We start from the raw sequence: 19506 nt of genomic DNA on the forward strand, positions 1-19506 counted from the left end.
TATCTGTGAGGTGATAAATAATGCCCAGGACACCTCAGGAATAACCCCCCTATTCTTCTTTGAATGCTCCTTGGGATCGCTTACATCTGCCCAAAAGAGGAGACAGAGCTTCAATTTAACAGCCCAACGGAAAGACACCCAACAGTGTAGAACTCCTTCAGTACCACACTGGATCTTCCAAATGATCTGTGAGCTCGAGACCTGGATTGGAACTTGAGCCGAATGGAGACACTTAGGGGGAAATTGCAGAACACCTTTGAGGTGCAAGGGAGTGAAAGTTAACAGGGGCAACCAGCAATGTTAATTAAAGTTACAGGCAGGTCAGCCGTGATCTTATTGAATGGCAGAGCAGATTCAAGACACTGAGTGACCTACTCCTAATTCATGTTTGTATGAACCCAGAGCCCAAATGGTTGGAGGCACAGCTGCCAATTGTGGGGGAAAGGGGTGAAAACATAAAGCCATATTTGGAGGAATGCAGTTCTCAGAGGTAGGGCCAGTGGTCAAAGACAGGGTGAATTAAGATCAGGAAAGGATTTGAACATCCCAATGAGAATGTAAAATGTGAGACATTGAGAAACAACAGACAAGTCATTACCAAAGAGATGATTGATGAGCAAGACTTGGTGCATGTTCAGTATAAGCAAGTTTTGAAGCAACTGAAATCCATGGAGGGGGGCATCTGAGGGTTGCAACAAATCAGCTGAAGTAGGGGTAGGGAGCTTAGGTGGATTGGCTATGCTAAATTGCCCCTTTGTATCCCAGGATGTGTCGGTCCCCAGTGCCATGTGCAAGCGAGTAAAGAAAACAGGAGAATTGAGTGATTGAACACATGGCTGAAAAGCTACTGTAAGAGGGAGGGGTATTAGATTTCTGAAGCACTGGGACTGGTTCCAGGGAAGGTGTACAAGCTGGGCTGCCTACACCTGAACAGAACTGGGACGACTATCCATGCAGGGAGATTTGTTGGTGCTGTTGGGGTGGGTTTAAACTAGATTGGCAGGAGCATAGGAACATGGGGCAAATTCAGAGCAGGTAAAAGGAAGCGGAGAATAGTGAGTGACTGTGAACAACAGAAGCAGCACAGGTTAAAACATGTACAGCACAGGAACTTGATAGTGTTAAAAGATATATATATGTAAATACATGTAAATATAAGGAGCATAGCAAATAAGATTAATGAGTAGTGGACACAGAAAGATACATGGCAGCATGATATCATCACCATGACGGAAACTAGCTTAAGGAGGGGCAACATCTTGGATAAAGAGGTTTCAGGAAGACAATGAGAAGTTTAAAAAGGTTAGGATGTCACATTATTGGTTAAAGAACTATAGCTCTGAGGAGGGATGGTATACTAAATGAAGCAGCAGATTAAGCCATACGGGTTGGACTCAGAAATAAAAATGGGACAACCACACTGCTATGAACCCTCAAATAGTAGAAGGGACTTAGAAGAGCAAACACACAGACAAGTTTCCGAGTGCAAATAAAATAGGGTAATAGTTATTGGTTATAATAGGGTTATAGTTATTTACCCTAATGTCGATTGGGATATGAACATTGTGAAGGGCATAAAAGGTACAAAATTCTTGCACTGCATTCAAGAGAAAAAGCAGGGCCTACCAGACATGTACATGGTAACTTATCTGAAGTCTGCTACTGCCCTCATTTTCCACAGATGTTTTGAGAGAACCCCACAGAGGAAAGTTAAGAGAAAATGTTGCATTAAGTGTAACGTTACTTAATGTAGTATTAGCAGAAAAACAGAACTGTGCACAAATGATTTGTAAATTTTATTTACAAAACTGAAGCATCACAAAAGTTTGCTTCTTTCAAGTGAAGACAGTAAAAATTGTTCAATAAATGCTGCTTTCCACTTCGTACGGCATTCAAATGCACTCCTGCTCCTTTTGTAATTAGTCCAGCTGTAAAAGAAAGTAAAGTGTCATCAATAAAGCTTTGCTAACATTTACAGCTCAGGCTGATTTACAAAGACTTTAAGCTAACAAATACAGGTAAGGCTCTCAATGAGCACCTTGTCTTTACCAAGGAGACGGATGATGGAGACATTCCAGTTAAAGAGGAGTGTGAAATAGTAGCTATAATAAACATAATGAGAGGAAATGCTAGAGGGACAAGCATCCTTGAAGGTGGATAATTCACCAGGGCCAGATGGGTTGCATTCAAAGCTGTTAAAGGAAGGCAGGGATGAAATAGCAGAAGCTCTGAGGATCATTTTCCTACACTCATTGTGATGCTGGTGAGGCCCCAGGAGATCGGAGGTTGGCAAATGCCACACCATTATTTTGAAAGGGTGTGAGGGATAGGCCAGAAAATTATGGGCAGGTCAGTCTGAATTCAGTGGTGGGCAAATTATAGCTAACAATGGAGAGAGGATAACCTGCAGTTAGAAAGGCACTGATTGATCAGGTTAGTTAGCATAGTTTGTTTGGGGAAGAGCATGTCTTATCGACTGAATTTTTTTAAGTGACAAGGATTGATGAGGGTAGCGTAGTAGATATTTTCAACATTGATTTCAGAAAGACATTTAACAAGGTCCTAAATGGCAGACTGGGCTGAGAGGTGAGATCTCATGGGATACAGGCACAACTAATAGTTTGATTCCAAAAATTGTCTGTGATGGGTATCAAAGGATGTTTATGCAAGTGGAAAAGTACCCTATGTAGTTCCACAGGCCTTAGTCTTTTTTTTATTCTTTTGCGAGACACGTGCATCGATGGGTGGCCAACACTTATTGCCCATGAGGTGAATTGCTGCACTTCACGTGCTGCATGTTGACAAACAGTGCTGTTGGGAAGGGAACTCCAGGATTTTGACCCAACAACTCCAAAGGAACCACAATATAGTCAGGAGGGTGAGCAGCTCAGAGGGGAACTTGCAGGCAATGGTGTTCTCATGTATCTCCTGCTCTTATCCTTCCAGATGGAAATGGTTGTGGTTTTGGGAGGTGCTGTCTAAGGATCTTTGGTGAATTGCTGCTGTGCATTTTGTAGACAGTACACACTGCTGCTTAGCATCAGTGCTGGAGGGAGTGGATGTTGTGCCAATCAAGCAGGGGTCCTTGCCATTTGTTGTACATATTGGTGATTGGAAAGGCACATTAGGGGAACTTACACAACACAAAAATTGGCCCTGTAGCTGATAGCAAATAGTTATCAACTCCACCAGGATATAAATGGTTTAGTTGAGTGACAAACATAATTCTACCTATAAAGTGCTAGATAATGCATTTGGGGACAGCAAACAATACAAGGGAATACTCCCAACAATGTGCTGGAAGAGATTGAGGAAGTGAGTCTTTGGAATGTATATCCACCAGAACTTGAAGGTGGACAATAGAGCTCAAGGAATTCCTTTTGTTGTGCAAGGTATTGAATATAAAAGTAGGAACGTAATGAACCTGTATAGAACACTGATTTAGCAACAGCTGACATTTTGCATAATTCTGCTATTAAACAATTATACTGGGTAAGGAACCAGGTTCAATTCCCAGTTTGCACATTCTCCCACGTCTGTGGGTTTTCTCCAGGTATTTCGGTTTCCTCCTATAGTCCAAAGATGTGCAGGCTAGGTGGATTTGCTATGCTAAAATGCCCCTCAAGTGTCAGGGAAACTAGCTAAGTTAAATGCATGGGATTGTAGGGATAGGGCTTGGGTGGGACTGTGGTCACTGCAGATTTGATGGATCAAATGACCTCCCTCTGCACTGAAGGCTTCTACGAATGCAGAGATTTATAAGGATATTGTCTGGACTTTAAAAATTGCAGCTACGAGATTGGATAGGTAAGAGAGTTGTTTTCCTTATAACAGGGGGCCCAAGGAACTACCTAACTGAGGTATACTTACTGAAAGAGAAATTTAAGGTGACTGGTAGGATTAGAGAAAACAAGGAAAAGATTTTCACCAAGGATGGTCAGCATCTGGAATTCACACCCAAGTTGGAGACTGAAGCCAAAACACAACTCACTTAAAAAGGCACCAGGATCCACATCTGAAGTGCTGTAACCCGCAAGGCTACAGATCAGGTGCTGGAAAGTGGGATTAAAATGAACAGTTTAAAAAAAAACACGACAGGCTGAAGGCCTTCTGCTGCATCAGCTTTTCTATGCTTCTAGATCTCTTCTATGCCCCTTATCTCAGCATTTAAATTTTTTTCACCTAAAAAAGGTAATCAAGTGAGATGTAAATAGTGTTTACAAAGTCAGCATAATTTTGTACTTCCCATATTTAAACCAAACACCATGTTTTTGCTCCTATTCCCATTAAAATGGGGCTATATAATTCAGGTTGCCTCTATTCTCCCCACTAAAACATATCATTTCACACTTTGGTCCAGAACCTCATTGCTCTACATCCTATGAAGGTGCTACCATCTTCATTTTCAGATGTTGAGAACCCCAGAGGAAAATTGAGAAAATGTGACAGTGTATTTTGCATATTAGCAGAAAAACAGAACCAAGCTCAAATGAGTTGTAAATTTTATTTACAAAACTGGAGCATCACAAGTTTGCTTCTTTCAGGCGAAGACCGTAAAAGTTATCCAATAAATGCTGCTTTCTATTTCGTATTGCATTAGAATGCACTCCTCCTTTTGCAATTTAGTCCAGCTGCAAAAAAAATGCATCATCAGTAAAGCTTTGCTAACATTTACAACACAGGCTGATTTACAAAGACTTAAGCTAACAATTCAGAACTGGCCAAAAGCACATTGCAACATTTATCACACACACATACCTAGAAGGCAAACATTTAATACCAAATATTCACGCTCTACTTCAGAGAAAAAGATCAACACCACCCCAATTTTTATTCACAGGCTCAAAACCCACAAGAATTCAATTACAAGTTACAGGAGGATCGAAGTTTTACAACATGCAGTCTGCTGCATAAAGAATGATCTTTAATGATTTATGTTACAGTATGCAGTTTTTCACTTCATCTGCAAGTACACTGTCAGCCTCAAAAATACAAATGTTTTGTAAAGTGTTTAAGTCAAATCCAATTTGATCACTTTAAATATTAAGCGTCCTAAAGCTAGCAGAACGCATACTGAGTTTTAACCCCAGGAGCATTAAAATATTGACTACGTATCCATAGTAACGATGTTAATTAAAACAAGTTACAATGAATTGATTAAATGCGCCGAGCTCACACCATGAGGCGGCTCTGGGATTGGAATGCACCCAGTGGGTATTTTTCTACAAAGCCGATTATAAACTTTTTAAAGAGATGTGATAGTTTCAGTGATCAGCTCTCTGGTTCTAGCTCTGTACAGATTGTGGTGACTGATCGATGCCGGCTGTTATCCGCCCCCGAGGGGAAAATGCCTGGGTGGCGGCTCCTCCCGGACACCGGCTCCCAGCCGCCGCCGCCGCCCAGGTCTCGCCCGCTCAACATGTGCGCTTCGCAGCGCTACCCGCTACGCTAGGCCCCGGTCCCCGGGCTTTACCTTAACGAAGCCGATGTCTTTAGCGTATTGTCTGAAGCACTGGCGGCACATGTTGAGGCCGTATTTCCGGATCAGGCCGTGTCGGTTCGCACATACCCGGCTGCGGGGGGAGAAAGAGAGAGAGAGATGAGTTGGGGAGAAAAACGATAAAAGGTCCCAGCTTGGGACTCGACCTAGCCTGTAGCCCATTCACAGACTCCCGGGTCCGAGTACACACCATGAGCGGGAGCCCTGACCGAATTTCCTGGGGTGAGACCAGTAAAGCTGCTGATGACCCATGGCGACCAGACACAGAGAGAGAGAGGCAGGAATGCGCAGGCGCTCTTCAATCCCTTCCCGTCTGCCCCGGCACGCTCAATTTGAATATCACGCAAACAATGATTATCCATATGCTTTTATTTGAATATCACGCAAAACCGTGATTATGCATCGCTCATTTGAATATCACGCAACGCCGCTCCTCCGTCAAGTGGACAATGACGCGTGGTTATTTGCATATCTCGTAAAGCTTGATTGCGCAATACGCAGAGCGGCACGCGAATATTTGAATATCAAGCAACGGCGTGCTTACGTCTAATACATGACTACTTGTGCTTATTTGCATATCACGTAGCACCGTGCTTACGCAAATACTTTCGTTCGCGTAGCAGGCACCGCCGCGTGTCATTTGCATATCACGTCAAGCTGTGTTTAGAGAAAGTGTAGCGCAACTTGTGCTAATCTGTACTGGAGCCTCTGTTGTTTGTGATATATATAAATGATCTGGAAGATGTAGCTGGTCTGATTAGTAAGTTTGCGGACAACGCAAAGGTTGCTGGAGTTGCAGATAGGGATGAACGTTGTCTGAGAATACAGCAGGCTGTAGATAGACTGGAAAATTGGGTGGAGAAATGGCAGATGGCGTTTAATCCAGATAAATGAGAAGTGAAGCATTTTGGTAGATCTAATGCGGGGGGGGGGGAGCTTTACAATAAATTAGCAGAACCATCAGGAGTATAAGCACACAGAGAGATCTAGGTGTGCAAATCCACAGATCCTTAAAGGTGGCAGCACAGGTGGAAAAGGTGTGAAGAAGGCCTATGGCATGCTTGCATTCATAGGATGGGGCATAGAGTATAAAAGTTGGTGTATGATGTTGCAGTTATATAGAACGTTAGTTAGGCCACATTCGGAATACTGTATCTAATTCTGGTTGCCACACTACCAGAAGTACGTGGAGGCTTTGGAGAGAGTGCAGAAAGGGTTAACTAGGATGTTGCTTGGTATGGAGGGTCTTTACTATGAGGTGCGATTGAGTAAACTAGGATTGTTCTCCTTGGAAATAAGGAGGTTGAAGAGCAACCTAATAGAAGTTTATAAAATTATGAAGGGCATTGATAAGGTGGACAGTTGGAAGCTTTTTCCCAGGTCAGAAATGACAAACACAAGGGGTCACAAGTTCAAGGTAAGGGGGACAAGGTCCAATATAGATTTGCGGGGGACATATTTTACACAGAGGGTGGTGGGGGCCTGGAATGCACTGTGAAGCAAGGTGGTTGAGGCAGACACGCTAGGATCATTTAAGACTTATCTAGATAGTCACATGAACAGACTGGAAATAGAGGGTTACAAACGGATGGTCTAGTTAGGAACACATGATCGGTGCAGGCTTGGAGGGCCAAAGGGCCTGTTCCTTTGTTGTATTGTTCTTTGTCCTTTGTGCGTATCATGTAGACTTGAGACGATGTAACAGCAGCCCCTGTCCACAGTGTCCCCTTACTCATTGGAAAGTGAATTGGGAACCTCAGTGTGACTGCAAAGCCATCACAATACTGGTGCCCTCTTTATCAGGGTGAGGGACTGCCCAAAATTAATCTAACTGGCAGTCCAGTCAAACTGAAAGGAGCCAACGTGAACCTGTAACTAAAACTCAGTAGAGGGCTTAGGAAAAGGGTGGATGAATATCTATTCATAAGAACATAAGAAATAGGAGCAGGAGTAGGCCATCTAGCCCTTCGAGCCTGCCCCGCCATTCAATAAGATCATGGCTGATCTGTCGTGTTTCAGTTCCACATTCCTGCCCTCTCCCCATAATCCTTAATCCCCTTGCCTATCAAAAACCTATCAACCCACGTCTTAAAAATATTTAGCGAGGCAGCCTCCAGCACTTCAACGGGCAGAGAATTCCAGAGATTCACCACCCTTTGAGTGAAGAACTTCCTCCTCAACTCTGTTCTAAACCGCCCCCCCTTTATCTTGAGGCTGTGCCCTCTAGTCCTACTGTCCTTTCTGAGCGGGAAGAGCCTCTCCACCTATAACCTATCTATCCCATTCATCATCTTATACGTCTCAATGAGATCTCCCCTCATTCTTCTAAACTCTAACGAGTACAAGCCTAGTTTATTCAGCCTCTCCTCATAGTTCAACCTCCTCAACTCCGGTATCAGCCTAGTAAACCTCCGCTGCATTCCCTCCAAGGCCAAAATATCCTTGCGTAAGTGCGGCGACCAAAACTGCACACAGTACTCCAGCTGCGGCCTCACCAGTGCCCTACACAGCTGCAGCAAGACCTCCCTACTTTTATATTCAATCCCCCTCGCTATGAAGGCGAGCATCCCATTTGCCTACCTGACCACCTGCTGCACCTGTAGGCTGGGTTTTTGTGACTCATGCACAAGGACCCCAAGGTCCCTCTCCACCGTCGCATGCTGCAGTTTTTCGCCCTGCAAGTGATTCCTTCCTACCATTATTCCTACCAAAGTGGACAACCTCACATTTGCCAACATTAAATTCCATTTGCCAGTTCCTGACCCATTCGCCCAGCCTATCTAGATCCTTCTGCAGACTCTCCACACCCTCCACACAATTTGCCGTTCCACCAATCTTGGTGTCATCAGCAAATTTTGACACCATACACTCGGTTCCCTCCTCCAGATCATCTAATATAAATGGTAAATAGCTGAGGCCCCAGCACCGACCCCTGGGGCACTCCACTAGTCACCAACTGCCAAAATTTAAAGGAGTTAAGACCAGAAAGCAAGGCATGAACATGTCACCAAGCATTATAATGACAATTTACCCTATAAGGCTCGGATTGGAAGGTATCATTCATAGAATCCCGACTGTGCAGAAGGAGACCATTTGGCCCATCAAGCTTGCACCAACAACAATCCCACCCAGGCCCGATCCCCGTAACCTAGAGGTTTACCCTGCTAATCTTAATGGGGCAATTTAGGTGAGCCAACCCACCTAACTTGCACATCTTTGGACTGTGGGAAAAACGAAGCACCTGGAGGAAACCCAAGCAGACACAGGGTGAACGTGCAAACACATGGTCGCCCAAGGCCAAAACTGAACCTAGGACCCTGGCACTGTGAGGCAGCAGTGCTAACCGTTGTGCCACCATGCTTTGTAGGTTTCACAGAATTGCTGGAACACTACATTCTCTGTAGTACAGCAATTTAGTGGTCATTTCTCCAATCGATTATGTAATATCAGCAACAACAGAATGAGTAGCGGAGAATTATCTGTTTTTACTTAGGATACCAAGGACAATTGTACATTTCAAAAGACCATGCCTTAGCTTAGAAAATGATAAAGGTAAAAGGGCAATTGAATTCCTCCATCAACAGTTTTAACATTTAACTTTACAAAAACAGTCTTGCAATGTTGCACTACTTTGATGATCCATGACTATCCATTGGCTCAAATTTTATGCAATCAAGAGCCTTCCCATTAATGAAGGAAGAAAGAAGATGTTAGCATGTGATGCTCTTATGCACATTATAAGAACATAAGAGGAGTAGACCAATTGAGAATGCTCCATCATTCAGTAAATCATGTCTGATCTGGTTCTGGCCTCAACTCCACTTCCTTGTATGCCTCTCCCCACCACCCCAGTAATCCTTGACTATCCTGCCTAACAAAAATCGAACTTTTTAGAGGCAGAGTACCCAAAGTCACATGCAATATTCCAAATGTGGCCTTACCCTTTTATCTACACAAGGCTGAATGTTTCTGCTGTTAGTTAAAATTGCTTGAAATAATTCACTTAACATGATCATTATTGATAACAATTTTAAGTTATCTGAATGTTTTTGGCAAATGACCAGCCATTACGCTGAAATTATTTCATGGACATCCAATTATTGCACATTTTTTTTATTCCATTTGGCAGTGCCTCATAGTTATCCACATTAAAAATTTAAACCCATTCTTTAGCTCTCCTCTTAATATCAAATAGGAATGAATTTAGAACACAAAATTGAGTTATGTAACCCCATTTCTACAGTTGCTGAAGAGGAAGACAGTATGTGAGTGAACCCTCAGCTTGCACCAGTAAGATGTGAATCTTACTGTTATCATATCCATCGGCTGAATGGACTGATGCAATGCCAGAATCCCAAATTTGACCAACATATGTACAGGGAGTATCTTAATTAATGACTTCATGTCATAAGTGATGTGAAGCAAGATGTCTCTATTCAGTGGCCATTTAAATGACAACTGAACATCTTGCACAAGATATTTTTGACACTTTTACTCAAACAAGGTTTATGGAAGTACTATACTGAGCTTCTGGAGATTTTTTGATATATGCACACATTAAGGGAGGAAAGACCAGTGTTTGCACAGGCTTGGGATAGGACATGGAGTAGAGGAGGCAGAGCAAGGAGACTTCACAAGGAGGGGAGAAGTGCAGGTGGGTTCTCCTTAGAAGATTCTGCCCATAAATGGTGTTCTTGGAGCATTACTGCTACCTAGCCATGTGCAATTAACAATGGCTTTGGACGCTCTGGAAAACATCCCAGAGTTGTATTACTTCTTTCACATCTAAATAAAGTCTGCTTTAGTTTTTAGTTTGTTTATTATTGTCACAAAAGTTAAAGTTTATTTATTAGTCACAACTGAGACTTACATTAACACTGCAATAAAGTTACTGTGAAATTCACCATACTGTGAAGTTGCTATAGTCCAGAATCTGTTCGGGTCAATGCACCTAACCAGCACATTTTTCAGACTGTGGGAGGAAACCAGAACATCCGGAGGAAACCCACGCAGGCACGGGGAGAAAGTGCAAACTCCACACAGACAGTGACCCAAGCCAGGAATCGAATCTGGGTCCTTGGTGCCACGAGACAGCAATGCTAACCACTGTGCCACTATGTTGCAAGTAGGCTTACATCAACACTGCAATGAAGTTACTGTGAAAATCCCCTCGTTCTGGTGTAAAGACAGCCTCCCAGTGGCCATGAAAGTTATTACTACATTCTAGTAGTTGAGAATTACTATCTCAGTGGTAACATGTTCTTTATGTTTATGGGGAGTGACAGAGGAATTGCACGGACTACGAATTGGTGGGCAATCATGCCAAGAAGTTAATCTCAGGCAATGCTCACTATTCTAATAGCATTCACTATGTATTTATGCAGCACTAGTTCACAATATCAGCCAAATTCAGCCAATACATTCTGAGAAAGAGAATTCCACACACCAATGACCCTTTGGGATAAAAAGTTTCTCCTCATCTGATCTTAGAGGGAATCCTCTTCATTTTAAACTATGTTCCCTCGTTTTAGTCTCCTCCCATAAAAGGATACACCCTTCAGATGTCAACCCCATCGAGTCCCCTCAGCATATTATATGTTTCAAAAAGATTACCTCGCATTCTTCTAAACTCCAATGGATATTGGCCTAGCATGTTCAACCTTTCTTCACAAGACAACCCTTTCAAACAGACAGAGAGTCATAGAGGTATACAGCACAGGAAAAGGCCCTTCAGCCCATTGTGTCCACGCCAGTCAAAGACAAACCACACAACTGTTCTATTCCCATTTTCCACCACTTGGTCTGTAGCCTTATATGCTTTGGTATCGCAAGTGCACATCAAAATACTTATTAAATGTTTTGAGCATCTCTGCCTCCACCACCCTTTCAGGCAGTGAGTTCCAGATTCCCAACATTCTTTGGGTGAAAATATGTTTGTTCACATCCCCTCTAAACTCCTGCCCCTTATATTAAATCTACACCCCCTGGTTATTGATCCTTCCACCTAGGGCCCAAGGATGAGTCCAGTGAACCTTCTCTGAAATGTTTATAAAGCAATTTTTTTTGAGACAAAAACCGCACACAGTATTTCAAACGTGATCTTACCAAGACCATGTACAGCCACAGTAAAACTCCCCTGCAGGGATGTAGTTCTGAAGCTACATAAGGCTCTAGTCAGACCCCATTTGGAATACTGTGAGCTGTTTTGGGCCCTATTATCTAAGGGGGGATGTGCTGACCTTGGAGGGAATCCAGAGGCGGTTCACAAGAATGGTCCCAGGAATGAAGGGTTTGTCATATGAGGAGCAGTTGAGGAGTCTGGGTTTATACTCAATGGAGTTTAGAAGGATGAGGGGAAATCTAATTGAAACTTACAGAATACCGAGAGGCGTGGAGTGGATGTGGAGAGGGTGATACGGTGACACAGTGGTTAGCACTGCTGCCTCACAGCACCAGGGACCTGGGTTCAATTCCCGTCTTGGGTCACTGTCTGTGTGGAGTTTGCACATTCTCCCCATGTCTGAGTGGGTTTCCTCTGGGTGTTCCAGTTTCCTCCCACAGTCGGTGGATTGGTCACGCTAAGTTGCCCTTAGTGTCAGGGGACTAGTTAGGGTAAATGCATTGGGTTATGGGGATAGGGCCTGGGTGGGATTGTGGTCAGTGCAAACTTGATGGGCTGAACGGCATCCTTTCTGCACTCTATCATTCTATAATGTTTCCACTAGTGGGAGAGACTAAAACTCGAAGGCACAACCTCAGAGTGAAGGGACGCTCCTTTAAAATTGAGATGAGGAGGAATTTCTTCAGCCGGACGGTGGTGAATATAAAAGTAGGGAGGTCTTGCTGCAGCTGTATAGGGCATTGGTGAGGCCGCAGCTGGAGTACTGTGTGCAGTTTTGGGCGCCGCACCTGCGCAAAGATATTTTGGCCTTGGAGGGAGTGCAGAGGAGGTTTACTAGGCTGATACCGGAGTTGAGGGGGTTGAGCTATGAGGAGAGGCTGAATAAACTGGGCTTGTACTCGTTAGAGTTTAGAAGAACGAGGGGAGATCTCATTGAGACATATAAGATAATGAATGGGATGGATAGGATAGAGGTGGAGAGCCTCTTCCCGCTCAAAAAAGACAGTAGGACTAGGGGGCACAGCCTCAAGATAAAAGGGGGGCGGTTTAGAACGGAGTTGAGGAGGAACTTCTTCACTCAAAGGGTGGTGAATCTCTGGAATTCTCTGCCTGTTGAAGTGGTGGAGGCTGCCTCGCTAAATATTTTTAAGACGCGGGTTGATGGGTTTTTGATAAGAGAGGGGATTAAGGGTTATGGGGAGAAAGCGGGAAAGTGGAACTGAGCAGCGACAGATCAGCCATGATCTTATTGAATGGCGGGGCAGGCTCGAAGGGCTAGATGGCCTACTCCTCTCCTATTTCTTATGTTCTTATGTTCTTATGAATCTGTGGAACTCATTGCCACAGAGGACTGTGGAAGCCAGATCATTAAGTATCTTTAAAACAGAGATAGGTAGGTTCTTGATCAATAAAGGGATCAAGGGTTACAGGGAGAAGGCAGGAGAATGGGGATGAGAATCGTGATGTGGAGATGCTGGTGTTGGACTGGGGTAAACACAGTAAGAAGTCACACAACACCAGGTTAAAGTCCAACAGGTTTATCTGGTAGCAAAAGCCAATAGCTTTCGAAGTGCCTGCTGCCCCTTTGTCAAGTGAGTGGGAGTTCTAATCACAAACAGGGCATATAAAGATACAAATTCAATTTGTACTGGAACAATATATTTCGGGCAAACCAAAGAACGTCTTCCACCGAATTGATGACCCTCCAGCAACATCTAGAGATGCTTGTCTGAGTGTGTCGCTGGGAACAACCCATTGAATACAGAATCCTGTATCACAGAACTGCTCAAGATGAATTTCAACCAAAAGCACCTCATCTCGGAGACCGCAGGTATGGTTTAGATCATTTATTCAAACAAATGCCTAACACAACCCAATTTAAGTCAGTGCTCTGCCCTCTGAGTTGGTACATTGTCTCTGATACATTTATGTCTGTATGGCGTTTCCTCTGGGTGCTCCAGTTTCTTCCCACAGTCCAAAAATGTGCAGATCAGGTTGATTGGCCATGCTAATTTGATCCTATTATCAGGGGGACTAGCAGAGTAAATATATGGGGTTATGGGAATAGGGCCTGGGTGGGATTGTAGTGGGTACAGATTTGATGGGCTGAATGGCCTCCTTCTGTACTGTAGGGATTCTATGATTCTAGTCCCCTATCCTTTCATGACCAAGGGTGTTCTCGGTCACATCGACCCTCAATGTATCACAATAGTTGCAAATATTTTAGATTAACTGTCCCATTTTACAACATATCTCAGCTTTCCAGTGACTGACACCTATCTATCAATAATTGCTGGGTTCACACTGCTACAAGTAACCTGGGTTAGTTTTTGCTGTGTCCTTTGTCCAGGCTAACAGATGTCAAGTATCCCAGCAGCCTTTCCTTTATAGGCTCCTTCCTGCTACCTTTTTATGCCTAAAATTACTACTGATATCATGCTATGCTACTGCTATCCTGGGTTACCTTTGCTTTTAAATGACAAACATGCTCCACAGGCCATCACCTACTTTCCAATATTTAGTCTGTAGCCCTTTAGGTCTTACCACTTGAGGTGTTCAACTTATTATTTTCCTGTCCAGTAAATAACATTGAAGCTTGGGGCCGGGGGGTGGGGGGGATGGTGGTGATGGTGGATCCAGAAGAAGCTGAGAGGACAAAATAGGGACAAGTAAATGAGTTTTAAAAAGACCAGAGACAGGAAAGGTAATTAAATGCATCACATTTCTAAATTTTCCGTTCAACAAACTTTTTCATAAAACTCCTTTTAAATAACCAGGAAGTGACAATGGTCAAGATTTCCTTTGTGCATTTACAACAATAGCATTATTCTTTATGGGATTGCAACCTAATTATTCTACTTTTCCAAGATGCCATTGGAGGAATGACGTTGGCAAAATACTGCACATAATACTGACACAAAAACCAAAAATGCTGGAAATGCTCAGCAGGTATGACAGCATCTGTGGAGAGACAATAGACCCAACGTTTCGAATCAGGATGACCCTTCATCAGAGCTCCCTGAAACAAATGGAGGAATGAACTGTTTTGAGTGTCAAACCCGTTTCTGGAAGCCACACAATCCTGTGGATTTTATACAAAAGTCAATAACTAGATCTCTCTACAGGGTCTTAATAGGGTTGCAAACTCTGGTTGGATACATTCCCGACTGCATGTCCTCGAGGCTACTGCCAGTGGTTGCCCAACCCTGACGCCTACCTCCTCAAAGCTTTGCAACAGGTCCCCTTCCCTGTTCTGACGTTTGAAAACCTAGTAACCCCAATGGGTAATAAAAAGACATCTCTGGAGAAAATAAGATGGCGTTAGACTTGCGGGTATGTGAACCCAGCTGACTTCCAGCTGAAAGTTTAATTCTATCTGCCCTCAATTCATAGAATCAATGCAGAAGGAGGCCATTCAGCTTGCACTGACAACAATCCCACCCAGGTCCTATCCCCAAGTACTTAGCCCACCAATCTCCCTGACACTAAGGAGTAATTTAGCATTGCCATTCAACCTAACCTGCACTTCTTTGGAGTGTAGGAGAATCATTAGAAAAGCAGGAGTATGTCATTCAGTCCTGCTCCGCCATTCATTTAGATCATGGCTGATCATCAAATTCAACATCCTGATCCTGCCTCCCCCCTCCCCGTATCCCTTTAGCCCCAAGAGCCAAATCTAACTTTTTCTTGAAATCACACAGCATTTTGGCTGTGACGTGGAGTTGCCAACGTTCGAGTGGGGTAGGCCTTGAGGGGAGGAAACCCACGTAGACATGGGGAGAATGTGCAAACTTCACACAGACAGTCACCCAATGCCAGATTTGAACACAGCTGTGAGGTGTCTTTCAGGTTGTTCTTTCGGGTCGAACCAAGTAAACAAACTCAAAATACATCTGGACAAAGAAAAAGGGGGTGGATCCCCAAAACGAGGGGAAACAGCCCAAACAGAAACAAAAAGTACAAAGGAAACTTAAGACACGTCAAATCAAAATGTGATTGTCAGGGTTTATAAGGCACCTCAACCCCTGCAGCGCCCAACGGGCACGGAAGGCATCGACTGTGCCCACAGACACCGCGTGCTCCCTCTCCAGGGACACCCGGCCGCGAACGTAGCCGTGATAGAGGGGCAGGCAGTCGGGACAGACAGCCCCCACCACCGCACCCCCCCCCCCCCCCCCCACCCCACCCCCCGATCGTCCACTGCCTGGACCTATTGATGGCGTGTCTCACCAGGCCCAGGAGCAGGTTCACGAGGGGATCGGCATCCCGACCCTCCCCTCTCCGCACCGGGTGTCCGTAGATCAGGAGCGTGGGACTGAAATGCAAACAAAACATCAATAAAAGGTTCTTCAGAAAATCAAAAAGGGTGTCCAATCTATAACACAAAACGTAGACGTGGTCCACGGACTCCTCGAGGCCACAGAAAGAGCAGTCTCGGGAGCCCGCAAACCAGTGGATCCTACGGTTGTGCGGCACTGCTGCATGCACTGCCCTCCACCCCAGGTCCCTGAGGTAATTGGGGGAGATCCCTCCATAGAGCAACCTCCATTGGGGACCTCTGCCACCCGGCGGCAACAAGGCCCGCCAAGTTGTATCCGGGTGACGGGCGAGGACACGGTAGTGGAAGGTGTACAGCAGCAGCCCGTACAGGAAACGCCTCCGCACACTGGAAAAGGACATGGAGGACATTTCCACCAGACGGCTCATGCTGCGGTGCACCTGACCCGGGGAGGGGGGGTCTCAGCTTCGGGCCAATGTGAAATTCCGTCCGAACAGGGGAACGCTCGGACGGGATCACACCGCACACCTGAGCCGCCTCAAGCTCGCGTGTACTTTCAGGGCCAAGCACAACCGTCCTAAGGTCTTGGATGGCTTTGGCCGCGCACCAGACGGCCACCCCCGCGCGCTCAGCCAGCACGCGAGGGTTCATCCAGCCCGCTCCTCTGCCATCCAGCACGTCCCCGATCCTGGTCACCCCAGCGTCTGCAGCCTCCCTCTCCATCAGCCACCTGAAGTTATACGGCTGGAGGGGCGGATTCCTGAGCAAGGGCTCCCGCACGAGAGCCACTACTCCTGACGGGGGAGAACTGCGTCACGAGGCGAACGCGTTCCAGACGGTGAGGAGGTCCTGGTAAAAGACGGGCAACTCCCGCAACGATGACGGGATAAGCCCCAGATTGATATGCAGGAGCTGCACGTCGTAATTGAGGCTGCGCCACTGGCAGAAGAAATACGTCGCCAGGGTGCACCATCGTGGAGGAGGCTCGACATAAAGGTATCTCTGCAGGGTCTGGAGGCGGAAGGTCGCTATCTGCGTGCGGAGGCACACCAGACCTTGGCCGCCCTCCTCAAGCAAGAGATGCAGAACCTCAGCAGAGACCCAGTGCAGTCAGTTGTCCCAGAAGAAATGCACGAGGGTTCTCTGGATATTGGCGACAAAGCCAGGGGGAGGGGTCAAAGCGACCAACCGGTACCACAACATGGAGGCCACCAGCTGGTTTATGACCAGAACTCGCGCCCTGTAGGACGGCACTCAGAGCAGTCCTGTCCAGCGAGCCAGGCGGGCGGTGACTTTGGCCTCCAGCTCCCGCCAGTTCTCTGGCCAGGATTCCTCGGCTGGGCAGAGATGGACCCCCAGGTAGAGGAGGTGGGTCCTGCTCCAGGTGAAAGGCCTGAGCTCCTCCGGAAGGGGGTCCATCTCCCAAGGACCGACCAGGAGTCTGGAACACTTGGCCCAGTTGATCCTGGCGGAGGAGGCGGCAGAGTACACCGCCTGGCATTCTCGCATCCTCCGCAGGTCAGCCGGGTCCGTGAACATGAGGAACACGTCATTGGCGTAAGCTGACAGGACCACCCCTACGTCCGGGCCGCGCAGAGTCAAACCCGACAACCTCCTCCGCAAGAGGCACAGGAAGGGCTCCACGCATATGGAATAGAGTTGGCCGGACAAGGGGCAGCCCTGCCGTACTCCTCTCCCGAAGCGAAGGGGCGCCGTCAGCGACCCGTTAACCTTAATCAGACACTCTGCGGCAGAGTACAGTAATCGGATCCAGGCGACAAAGTGCGTCCCAAACCCAAATGCCCGCACAGTTCCAAGTAAATACTCGTGCTCCAGCCTGTCGAACGCCTTCTCCTGATCTAAAGACAAGAAGGCGCTGGACAGACCAGCCCTCTGGGAATGATGGATCAGGTCCCGGACCAGATGGATGTTATCATGGATAGACCGGCCCGGGACTGTGTAGGACTGGTCAGGGTGGATCATGTGGTCCAGCACGGATCCGAGGCGCGAAGACAAGGCCCTGGCAAAGATTTTATAATCCGTGCTGAGGAGAGAGACCGGGCGCCAGTTTTTCAGCAACTGGAGATCCCCCTTCTTGGGCAGCAGGGCAATTGACGGCCCTGCGCCACGAAAGGGGCATCTCCCTGGTCGCAATGCTCTCCCCCAGGACCCCGGCATAGTCGCTCCCCAGGACATCCCAGAATGCCCTGAAGAACTCCATGGTCAGCCCGTCGATTCCCGGGGCCTTACCCCGTCCAAGGCCATTTAGGGCACCGGTCAGCTCGGCCAGGGTGATATCGGCCTCCAGCTGACCGACGCCCTCTGGGCTGACCTGCGGCAGGTCCTCCCACAGAACTCTATGGGCATCCTCGCTGGACGAATCCGGAGAGAAGAGGGAGGTGTAATAATCCCGAGCGACGGCCCAGATGCCCTCCGGATCCGAGACGGGGGAACCGTCGTAGGCCAGCAGCGCAAGGAGCTGCTGACGGTCAGCCCGCCCTTTTTCCAGCGAGTAGAAGAAGGGGGAGCCGTGGTCCAGGTCCACTCGGAACTGGATCCGCAACCTCACGTATGCGCCGCGGGACCCGACGAGTTGCAGGTCCCACAGCGCGTCCTTCTTCTCCCTGTACTCCAGACGCAGGGCCGGGTCCGCGTCGGGCCGACCAAGACGTGCCTCCAGGTTGAACAGCTCCTTCTCCAATTCCTCGAGCCTGGATTTCTGCCTCTTTGTTGACCCCTTTGCGTACTCCTGACAGGGGTACGGAACGAGTCCAGGAAGCGCTCATCCTCCAGCAGCGAGTTGTTAAAGTGCCAATACGCGGACCCCCGCCGGACGCGGGACAGGACAGAGTCCATCCACGCCAGGTGGTGGTCCGTGCTCAGCACCTGGCGTGGAGGCCGAGGAGGCGCCGGACACGTACGCCCTCGAGATGTACAAGCGGTCGATTCTAGACACTCCGGCCCCAGGCCTCACGTAAGTGAAAGCTCTGGAGCCGGGATGGAGCTGTCTCCAGACATCCACCAAGTCGTGGGTCCAGAGCAGGTCCCGCAACTTCACCATCGCCGGGGTACGCCACCAGGGATTGGTGCGGTCCTGTGCCTCGAGGGTACAGTTGAAATCCCCCCCAAGGATGATGCATTCGCCCCCCCCCCCAAGACGGTGTCGAGATGAGCAGACACTTTCTGGTAGAAAGTCGTTTGCTGCGGTCCGGCGGCCGGGGCGTAGACGTTCACCAAGTGAATGACCACACCCCCCTCACGGACCGTCAAGTGCAGCAACCGGCCTGGCACCGGCTCCTTGACCCCCAAGATCTCTGGCTGAAAATGCGGGGCCAACAAGAAAGCCACCCCACTGGAAGCAAGCGTGAGGTGGCTCATGTAGACCCCCCCCTCGCCATTCCAGGAGCCACAGGGCTTCGTCCCGCAGAACGGTATGGGTTTCCTGCAGGAAACAAACCACATACTTCCCGTCACAGAGGACCGAGAAGTTCTGGAACCTGCGGGCTGGCTCACTGCTGCTGTTGATGTTGAGGCTGGCTATGGTCACCTTCATGGCAGAAGCACCGTGCCACCGTTACCACTTATCTAGTTATCTAAGGGGGCGCT

The 19506-nt window shown here is 47.1% G+C and overlaps 1 protein-coding gene across 3 annotated transcripts; it reads right to left on the bottom strand.

Moving 5' to 3' along the window:
* Positions 1-1781: 1781 nt before the first annotated feature.
* rps29 (ribosomal protein S29) lies at positions 1782-5817 on the bottom strand. Of its 3 annotated transcripts, XR_013888550.1 has the most exons (5): positions 5691-5817; positions 5474-5573; positions 4512-4631; positions 3992-4052; positions 1782-1928 (listed from the first exon to the last, which is right to left on the bottom strand). XR_013888550.1 is itself a non-coding variant. In XM_080202476.1 (3 exons), the coding sequence occupies exons 1-3, from the start codon at positions 5750-5752 to the stop codon at positions 4623-4625; spliced, it is 171 nt and encodes a 56-aa protein (XP_080058602.1). In that variant the 5' UTR covers positions 5753-5817; the 3' UTR covers positions 4491-4622. The 3 variants fall into 3 exon arrangements, 1 of the variants encoding a protein (XP_080058602.1); XR_013888549.1 differs by lacking the exon at positions 3992-4052; XM_080202476.1 differs by lacking the exons at positions 1782-1928; positions 3992-4052 and having other exon boundaries at positions 4491-4631.
* Between the last annotated feature and the right edge of the window lie 13689 nt (positions 5818-19506).

This window comes from Carcharhinus amblyrhynchos, chromosome 14 (genome assembly GCF_965287045.1).
Source record: "Carcharhinus amblyrhynchos chromosome 14, sCarAmb.v2.hapA, whole genome shotgun sequence".
NCBI classification, from domain to species: Eukaryota; Metazoa; Chordata; class Chondrichthyes; order Carcharhiniformes; family Carcharhinidae; genus Carcharhinus; species Carcharhinus amblyrhynchos.

What these genes read in the sequence shown, in the direction of transcription:
- rps29 (XM_080202476.1), bottom strand. Translation starts at nt 5,752, where the DNA reads ATGGGTCATCAGCAGCTTTACTGGTCTCACCCCAGGAAATTCGGTCAG. An exon ending in GGTCAGGGCTCCCGCTCATG is followed by an intron (nt 5,574 to 5,690) that starts GTGTGTACTCGG and finishes CTCCCCCCGCAG; the next exon opens with CCGGGTATGTGCGAACCGAC.